The sequence below is a fragment of the Phasianus colchicus genome, chromosome 5, assembly GCF_987193195.1.
Source record: "Phasianus colchicus chromosome 5, bPhaCol1.hap1.1, whole genome shotgun sequence".
Classification (NCBI taxonomy): domain Eukaryota; kingdom Metazoa; phylum Chordata; class Aves; order Galliformes; family Phasianidae; genus Phasianus; species Phasianus colchicus.
This window is the reverse complement of record NC_143440.1, coordinates 10352106-10361646: the sequence shown is the minus strand read 5'-3', so window position 1 is coordinate 10361646 and position 9541 is coordinate 10352106. Positions and strand designations below refer to the sequence as shown.

General features: G+C 47.4%; 1 protein-coding gene across 1 annotated transcript in view; it reads left to right on the top strand.

The window, feature by feature from the left end:
• The first annotated feature begins 1598 nt into the window (after window positions 1–1598).
• The window catches only part of SWAP70 (switching B cell complex subunit SWAP70), a 33815-nt gene continuing 25872 nt past the window's right edge, over window positions 1599–9541 (top strand). Inside the window, exons 1-2 of the mRNA XM_031613996.2 lie at window positions 1599–1784; window positions 7627–7767. Coding sequence (XP_031469856.1) covers window positions 1686–1784; window positions 7627–7767 — 240 coding nt within the window. The 5' untranslated portion in view covers window positions 1599–1685. The remainder of the gene's footprint in view (window positions 1785–7626; window positions 7768–9541) is intronic.

Genomic DNA, 9541 nt, shown 5'->3' with positions numbered 1-9541 from the left:
ACACTGGCATTTGCTTTATATTTATTTTCTATTGAAGTCTTGCTGTGAAATAAGAGGTGCTAGAAATAATTTTCTTCAAAGGCTAAAAAGTTAATACTTAAAGGTCTTCGGTTTCTGTTTGCTTCAGTGTAGCTTTGCTGAGAATGAAAACCACTCTTCCAGTCACTGCTCAGGATGACTTTCTCTGAGTTAACAATGAGCAAAATCTGAGAGTTACCGATGTCTGAATTCTTTCCTTGATGACGTTTTAAGTGACTCAGTGGCAGAAGACAAAATTAGCAACGGTTTAAATGTGTAATCTTTGTTCTCGTTAGAACTGCCTAGACAAATACTTAAACATTTAGGTAACAAGTAATTAAGCTTCTGGAGGGAGGAGGAAGAGAGAAGCAATTGACCTCTTAGGGCTGGGCTTCAACAAGGTCTAAAGCTTTTTCCTGAAAGTGAGTCACTCTGAGTCTGAGCCAGTTTTTGCTCCCTCACCTCCCCAGCACACTTCAGTCATGCTTTAACCAGGGTTAGCAAACAAGATTTGAAAAAGCACAGCCTGTAAAATAGAATTGCTGAGATCTCAACTTCCAAGAAAAGCAGAAGTATGTCAAGTTGCATCACAACTTTTGTCACATGAATAATGCAAGCAAATTAGCTTATGTAGTGCTATCAAGGGCTTTGTGGTTAAGTGTGATCACCGTTAATTAGTGTTCCACAGACTGTGCCAATGTTATCTTCAAAGGTTTTAAATGTAGATTGTTTGGAGGGAGACCCAGACTGGTCCCTTTTAATGGGTTTGTTGCTTAAAATAACCACAGTCACGCTTGAATGTGGATGCAGTTAGCCCTGTACTTTGTTTCCGTGTAAAAGGCAAAGGTTTTGTTGAGCAGATGCAAGCTTGTCTGTGCGTGAACTTTGGCTTAAATGGTTTTGCTCAGTTGTTTCAATCACACGTAAGTAAAGCCATGTGCATTTTGTGCATTTTGTGTGTATGTGTACACAAAACAACGTATTAGAAGCTTACAAGTTAGGTAAAAAACTTTTTGATCAGCTCACCAGAAGATGGATCAGGTGAGGCTTACAGGAACCAGTGTGGAGCATGGGCTGCTGCCCTAATGAGCTCAGCTGGCTTCTCATGTTCTGAGTGGGAAACAAGTGTTGGCAAAGGATTCAACCGTGTCATGTAAATCCAGAGTAACTGGAAGGAAGCGTGTGGGTTTCCTCCTTCACAATTATTTTCTGTGGGGTGCTGTGTCTTCCGCTTTATTGTAATTACGAAAACGAGCTGCTGACCACCTCTCAACTCTGCAAAACAAAAGCTAGGTCCCTGCTCTGAGAAGTCCGCACATAAAGCGTGAGGTCGACGCTCAAAGCTAATAATCATCAACTTCGAGCTATCTTAGTTGTTCTCCCTCCGACGGTTCGTGAGCCCAGCCGCCGTTTGACACGCTGCTCTGTGCACGTGGTTGCCCAGCCGCTGTGGGAGGCGGGCAGGTAGGCGCTAGACGTCCCTCGCCCCTCAGCGGAGGCGGCGGGAAGCGGGCGGCTCCCCTCAGCGCCGAGCGGGGAGGCGCCTGTGGCGGCCGGGCTCCCGCCCCCGGGGCGGTGCGGGGCGGGCCTGGCGGCGGCGGGCAACGGGAAGGGAGAAGCCGAGCGTGAGCGGCGGCGGGAGCGGGGTGTCGGCAGCCCGGCCGGCCATGGTGGGCCTCAAGGACGAGCTGCTGAAGGCCATCTGGCACGCCTTCACCGCGCTCGACCTCGACCGCAGCGGGAAGGTCTCCAAGTCGCAGCTCAAGGCAAGGCGGGGCGCGGGGCTGGGGCGGGGCGACCGGGACCGGCCGGGGGCACGCGGCCGCCCGTTCCGAAGCCCGCTGGAGGGCCGTTGGCTGCTTTTCCTCCCTCGAGGCCGCCGTCCGTGCGGCACGCCGGGCCCGTGGCTCTGCGGCGCCGCTCTCCGCGCGGAGCCCCTGCGGCGCCCGGCGCTACGGCTTGGCTGCTCGCGAGCGGGGTGCGGCCTGCAGCGGGGCTCCGCGGCGCTCTCTTATGTGGGCACGCACGGGACAATTAGTCGGGAGGCTCCGGCCGTGCCTTTCTTCGTCTCTCGAGCTGTGAAGTAATGCTTGTGCTCTAAAGAGAGCTCCCAGGCAGCTTGCCGAGCCCGGTCCCATCTTGGCCCCGTTTTACGGGGCTGGCAGTAACAGCGGCGGTAAGAGCGCAGCACCTGTTGACATCTGGAACTGTGGCTCTGGGCTTGCCTTGCCCGCTGTGTTTGGATGCTCTGGGGATCGGCAGTGTGATGCAGCACCTGCAGCATGTGGCTGGCTGGCTGCGGGCAGCCCCTTGCTCTTCTCTATTCTTTGTAGGGGCGGCGGGGCTGCGAGGCTGGCCTGGCTCACGTGAATGGCTCTCCCTTGCATTCTAGAGCATTGCTCTCAGCCTGCTGCCTCGTGTGCAGGGCTGTGATTGCCGTGCTGCCGTCCCCGTGAGCTGTCACCAGGTGGAGAGCAGCTGTGCGTGGGCACTGGGTGAGGGCACGGCAGAAGAAGGGGCTGGTGTTGGTGGGCTCGCACAGCGCGCTCCACCTGAGGTGTCGGTGCTTCTGTGCTAGGATCCTTGGTTGACATGCTGGGTGCTAGAAGAACAGTTGTGCTTCCAAACCAAAGCACAGTTATTGGTCTTATTAACATCCCATGCCTGCAAATGCTCATGTATAAAAAAAGGTAAAACAGAAACGGGAGAGGAAACTAAACTTGCCTCCTCATTACCTGTCAAACATCTTCCTAGGCTGTTTCATTGTTTCATGGTAGTGAAAAGGCATGGAAAAGCAACGGGCCTTGCTGGTTCTGTACAGTTGCCTCTGGTGCAAAGGCTTGTGGGGGAGTGGCATTTGGGGAGCTAAAATGAGGCTGCTGCTTCTCCATGGCCAGCAGGAATTTGTTTTCAGGAAACCTGACAAGAGGCAGAGTGTTTTTCTGCAACCTTTTTGTGGCAGAGGATGAGTGTGGATGCTGAACCAACGGTCCTACTATGGAGAAAGTGTGTTTGCATGGCTGTAGCCATTGGGGCAGTAGGGCAGGGGCTCTGCCTTGTTGACTTGGGGCTGTGTTGTACCAGGGAATTATTTTGCAGTTACATGTTTCTTGTCTGTGTTTACAACAAATAAGGAGTACCACCCCTATGAAACAGAGAGGAGACTTGGAGTAAGCAGGTTAGCAGAGATCAGCAGCAATATAAATAATGTTTAATAACAAATCTTTCATTATGAAAAAATTTAGTAAAAATCCATTTGTTTTCAGAGAGCAGTGTGCTGTGTTGTAACATACAGAGCTTCCCTTCGAAGTAGGAAAGCTTGTTGACCATGCATCTCAGCTTGTTGTGTGATCCAGTGTAAGGTACTTGCATGGATGTACAGAAGGTCCCAAGTAATCTCCAAAAGTTCTATTGTTATAGCTACAGATGTTACCATTTTTCTACTCCAGTAGAGATGTTTTTTTTTTTTTTTTTGTTATTAAATTACATGTTTAAATATGGACACAATAATCATTTTGTTACAGAGCTTTCAAACACTGCTATAGCAAGGCTGAAGTATCATTGTGGTGGATGAAATAGCTGCTGTTGAGGTTCGAGTATGAGCTGCATGCAAATGCTTGCTTTCCTACATTTAAATCCAGTCTCTCCTTTCTTTCATTCTGCTATTTTAAAATTGACTTATTTTAAAAGTTTCTCAAATGTGTCAACATTCAGTCTGCTTTCCACCTGGAACTTGAGCGTGGTTTTAAACGGAGTTACAGTTAGCAGCCAGCAACGCTTCTTGTGGTACATGTGTAATATTGGAACTAATATTTTGTACCAGTTTGTTTTTACTCTGTCTTTGGAAGCTCTTTCTTATGTTGCTGTAAGAGTTCTCTGTTTTGGCAGTGGGGTTATTTGGCTGTTTTGTTCCACGTGCTGCCGTTGGGAAGGACTTTGTCCTGCATTGCTGGTGCAGGATGTGGCCTCAGGCACAGCTGCAAGGTGCGGGCAACCAAAGCTGCTGGTGAAGCTTGGAAAACTTAAACTGGCCTTTAGTCATACCTGGGATGTTATGCGGTTCTTGTACCTCTTACCTTCACTTTGCCCTTCTGCTAAATGGGAAGTCAGAGGCCAGTGGAAGAGGAAGGATGGTGTAATCGGGGTGAGAGGGCCGGTCAGACAGAGAGGAAGGCTTCAAACAATGCAGTGAGGTGCTGGAAAGGCTGAGAGTCTGCGAGGAGCAGGCCTGACCCCGTGGGACAATTGGCTTTGTCCAGCACTGAGGGGCAGTAGGAAATTAGTCACGGTGACTCAGGGCCGCAGTTGTGCTGCAGGGCTGCACACGGGGCTCGGTGCCCATGGCAGCCTGGCCCCAGGACCACGCAGGTGAACTGTGCAGTGCTGGGAACCGGGCTTGGTGTAAATGCAACAGTGTGGCCAAGCTGGCATCGGTGAGCCCAGGTCTGGTGGGCGAGGAGGCTGTGCTGCTGAGATGCTGTGACATGGCCTGGCCAGAACACCTCATGGCTGTGCTAAGGGCCTGCTCAGTGCTGGTTTCATGCTGATTAGGAGAGGAAAAGGGAAAGCGCTGTGTGGGCCTGCTTTGGCGGGTTGGCTGCTGACATGGATGTCGGGGAGAGATGAGCCAAGAATGTCCTGGAAGGAATTCACACGAGGCCAGTGAATGGAGCTGTCGGGGTCTGTGCTGCCAGCGTTTTCAGGCATTAAAGAGAGATGGGGGAGGGAGGAGACCCCCCAAAAGATGGAAAAGAAAGGAAAGGAAAAATACGGAGGAACCTGGTAATAGCCACTGTAGAAGTAATCTGTCCTCTTAATGGTCCTACTGTCATTTGGGCCAAATTTGTGTTACTGGGCAAGAGGTGGCAGAGCTCTAGTCCCTCTTAGAAATGCAGATTGCTTCTATGGACAAGGTTAAAATGGTGTCACTCAGGTGGTGACAGTTCCACTTGTGTGAGGTTTCGGAAGGGCTGCAGTGCAATAGAGCTGGGCTGGGGTTCAGCCCTCCAGGTAAAACAACGTTTGAAGTCTGTAGCAGTAGCTATGGAGACCTTTGGTGCTGGGTTATCTGTAGAGCAGAACACCTTCAGTATTTCCTTGGTACCCCTGGGCACCTCTCTTATAAAACTCCCAATTGAAACAGAAAAAAAGGAAAGCGGTGTCTTTGTGGACCCTGTGCAGAACACATGACCCACAGTGGGCTGTGGCCTGGGGACCCCCACTGGATCCACCTGCTGCAGCTGTAAGTTGTTAGATGGGCATCCAGAGCACAACAGGTGCTGGGAAAGGAGAAAGCTGCCCAGCAACCACACAGCACTGGGGAATAACCCTTGCTGGTGCAAAACCACCTCATGGTTGATAGAGTTTCTGCATGGCAGGGCGATTTTCCTATCCTAATTAATCCACTCCTTGGCTATTAGTTGTTTGGAGCTTTTTCATTTGCTTTGTTCCATTTGATTTTTTTCTTAGCTTCTACAAAAGAGAACGGATCATTAAAGCTGAGTCTGTGATGGTCCAGATAATGCGATCTGAAAGAACGAAACAAGACAGAACGAGACTTCAGAGCAGAATTTTTCAGGCTTGCCCTGTGAGGGAAGAATTCAGCTGGCACTGGGCCACGTTGAAGAATGGCAGGCTTTGGCAGGCATGGAGGAATTTCCTGAGCTATGAAAAGAGCACTGGGCACAGAGGAGATGGCAGATAAGGCAGCCCTTAGAAATGATTGAAAGTGGAATTCTTTCCTGGTAATTGGTTGTTGGATGTGGAAAGCAGCTAACTTTCTGACAGCCTGAGCACAGCAAGAAGGCCAAGGGGAGAAGTAATGTGGAGGGGGTATGATGAGAAAGTGCTCTATTGAACATTTAAGTTATGTTAGTAACATGCTCAAATCAGTTACATTTGTAGAACATTTTTCTTAGCTGCTTTATAGCCCCTAAAAAAAGCCTAGGTGCAAAAATGAGATCTTCCCTCCACAGATAGTCAGGAATCCCTCTGAAGCCTTAAATAGAAGGGGAAACATGCATGATGGCATGCTTTTTCCCCCCACATGTGAATCACAAGGACTCACTCGTTACAGTTTGTTTGTTAAAATAAGGGTAGGTTGGAGAGAATAGACTGCTGATGGAGAGTAGCCTGAAATGTGGTAACTTGTAAATACTATTTTGCTACTTTGGGAAATACAGCTTTTGTTGTGGTAGGGCTGATGCTATTGTTTTCCTGTTCAGTAACTTTGCAGCTGTTATAGCTAGTGGCTTCGTGCTAGTATGAAAACGTGTTTCTTATGCTTTCCTGAAAGAAGTGGAAAGTTTCAAGCGTGTGGAGAGGGATTCTCTGCTGAACTGAACTTTTATTTTGGGCTGACTTTGTCGGACTTTGTGCAATTAGTGCTTACACTAAGGAGACATATGCAGTCTATATATGAAAAATATATGTATATTAATCTATCCGGGGACAAAATAAAAGACACTGCAGGTGTGTGGCAGGTGTTTGATTTCCTAGACTTTGAAGCCTTCAAGCTTCCACGTCTTATTTCACGGCCTCTGCCTAATTTTGTTTTACCTGTGTTTCTGCCTTTGGTTCTCCTTTACGTTTTCCAGCACAGACCATTCTTGGCTGTGTCCTTAACCCAGCTCCTGCTGCTGGTACGCAATCCCAGAAGCTTAACCCTGCATCTTCCCTGGGGTGAGGGCTGTGGGCAGCAGCCTGCAGGGAGTGACCTGGCTCAGGAGGTGAAGTGGAAGCAAAGGGGGTGAGAAAAATGCTCTCTGTGAGAGAAGTGCTGGTGGCACAGGAGCAGCTGGTACTCTGGCCCTGCTTTTCTGTTGCCGGCACCATTCAGGCATGCAAAGCTCAGCCTGTGTTGGAGCATTTAAGATGCATAGGCTACCAGTCAGTTTTTAGTAATTCTGTACTTCCTTAAAACTAATCGAGCGTGTCGCCTCTTCTTGAAGGCCATTTCTCAGATGTGAGAGCTGGTGGGCGTTAAGCTTTTGACATAGTACATGCAAATACCTTTTTAAAATAAATATTGTAGAAGCACATCTAATCTCTTCCCTTTTCCTTTCTTTTCTTTTACCGTCTAAAACTTGGGGTGAATGTTGAAAAGTAAATTAAAAGCAAGCAGATGACAGAAACCTATAGTTAATACTTTAAATGGAATGGTCATTTCTTTGTGAGCTAAAGGTGGCATGTTGGATTCTTTTCCTCAATCCTTGTTTTCACTGGGTAATAATTATTTATAATTTCCAAGGCTGGCTGTTGGTGGTCATTTTCCCTAGCTGTCTAATTTCACACTGCACATGCTACTTTGGTGTTTCTCCATGCCTCTCCTGGCTTTCAAATGCATAAGAGTATGCATATAAAGGGCAGCTTCTATAGCAATAGATCTGTTTGTAATCACCACTGTAACTGTGTGAAGCGGTCAAATCCTTGCAGTCAATTTCTTTTAGTTAAATGTTGGTGTTTTCCATTTTTTGAGAAAAATCTTCAGGGCAGAACTGACACTGACATGAAGGTGCCATTTTCTGCTCACAGTCTCCTGAATCACAGCTCTGCTCTGGAGGCAATGCAGCCCAACAGCGGTGTCACTGATGTTTGTTCTGTCCCCAGGTCCTTTCTCACAACCTGTGCACAGTGTTAAATGTTCCCCATGACCCGGTGGCCTTGGAAGAACACTTTAGGGATGATGATGAAGGACCAGTTTCCAATCAGGGTTACATGCCTTATTTAAACAAATTCATCTTGGAAAAGGTAAGTTTTGGATTCTTGGGTTCTGTATTTCCCTTTATCATTTTTTTTTAGTGCCTTTCCTTAGTGTGCCAGCCTTACAGCAGGCCTTTGCTTGCAGGAAACCCGCTGGTCTGAAGGCACTGGGCTGTGAGTCTCTCTGCAGGGTTGTTCTGGGGCTGTGCTCTGGAGTGTCTGTGCCTTAAAATGGAAGGGTATGCTCTGCTTGACTTCATTTTTCTCTCCTTGGTTTACGTTTCCTGTTACATCTGGTTGTTCTGTATGCTCTGCTTCTGTAGAAATGTATTCGTATTAATAAAACAGAGCAGTGTAAAATTATCTGGAAGTGTCTTGAAGCTATAGGTTGTGCCACTCCATACTATGGTTACAAAAGAACGTTGCCATAGACTCATCTGCAAGCAAGACAGGAGAAGTATTGTCTATTCATGAAAAATTTTAATAAATACATCCCACCCAGTATTTATGGTGGGGAATGTCAGGGAGTGCTGCTAAGTTTTGCCTTGTGAGTTTTTTCCCTTGGTGTTGGAGTCTTCTTAAGAGTTCTGGGTTGCACATTTGTTGTTTTGGGGGAAGCTCAGGGAAGCAGCAGGGTTTCCCCCTTGCTGCCCTGAATCTTATTCTTACTAGAGGCAGGCACTGGGCCAGAGCTGGCCTCTGGGGGCTATGTGTGTCAGGTTTAGGTTGAAATTTCTGAAAGCAAAGAACTATCATACTTCTTTTCTAGCAGCTTTGGTTGGGAGACTGGTTGAGGCAGTACACACATACTTGCTTCAATACCACTGAGTTCTCTTGGAGGCTGACCCAGAAACCTTCAAACTTTGATTAGTGGCTGCAGAGATACACGGATGGTTGCTTTCTTTTAAAACATCACATCCCAAAGTGACCTCCTGCTGGAAAGTCACCCATGTGACAGTTGCAGATTACGCAAGCTCCTTAGCCACGTTTTGATGACTTTTGCTGCTGCTTTAATCTACATTTAATACTGGTGGAAAATATGATACATGACTGAGATGCAGTCCGTCAACTTGGAAACAAGAAAAGCTTTGTGTATCTGGCTAAGCTCCTCTGCCTCTCTAGTCTGTTTGTCTCCCACCCAGTGACAGAGCCCTGCTCCATGTGTGGGAGTTGCTGGCCACAGATACCCACCTGCTGTCTTGGTTACTTGCCGTGGGAGAATCTCCCTTAGTCCCTAGGAAGGTTATAATCTCATTTCCACTTAGTGTTGGCTGTCTGAGCTCCTGTAAGGTTCAACAGAGACCAAGCAGCTTGTACACAGGTTGAAATAAGAGCCCTTATTTTATTCTGAGTGAAGTTTTATAGCTGTAGAGTCTGAACTACAGGTTTGTTGTTAGTAGCATTTGTTGTAACAAGCTATTGAGTCAAAGAAAGAAGAGAGGCAGAAGGCTTTTTCAAATGTATCCGTGCTTTATTATTAAAAAGTGTATAGGGAGAAGAGTTATGGAATAGAGCAGCAATTGCAATTATTAAATAACACTTCAATTTGTAAATGAAAGACCTGGCTACCTAAACCTGTTGGTGTGAAGTTACAGCATGTAGCTACTCTGGGGCACCTTCTTACCCCCTGGCAAAAGCAAAGGACAAGCTACCTTGCTTTCTTGTGGAAAGAAAGAGCACAGCTGTGTGTAGTTTCCTGTGTTGCTTTCTTTTATATGCTGCTCTGGCTTCTGATAATTGTGGGATGCACCCATGCCATTGGTTTCTCTTAATAGCTAACAGAAAATGTTTAGGAACAGGATTAAATAGCCTCTAAATTCAC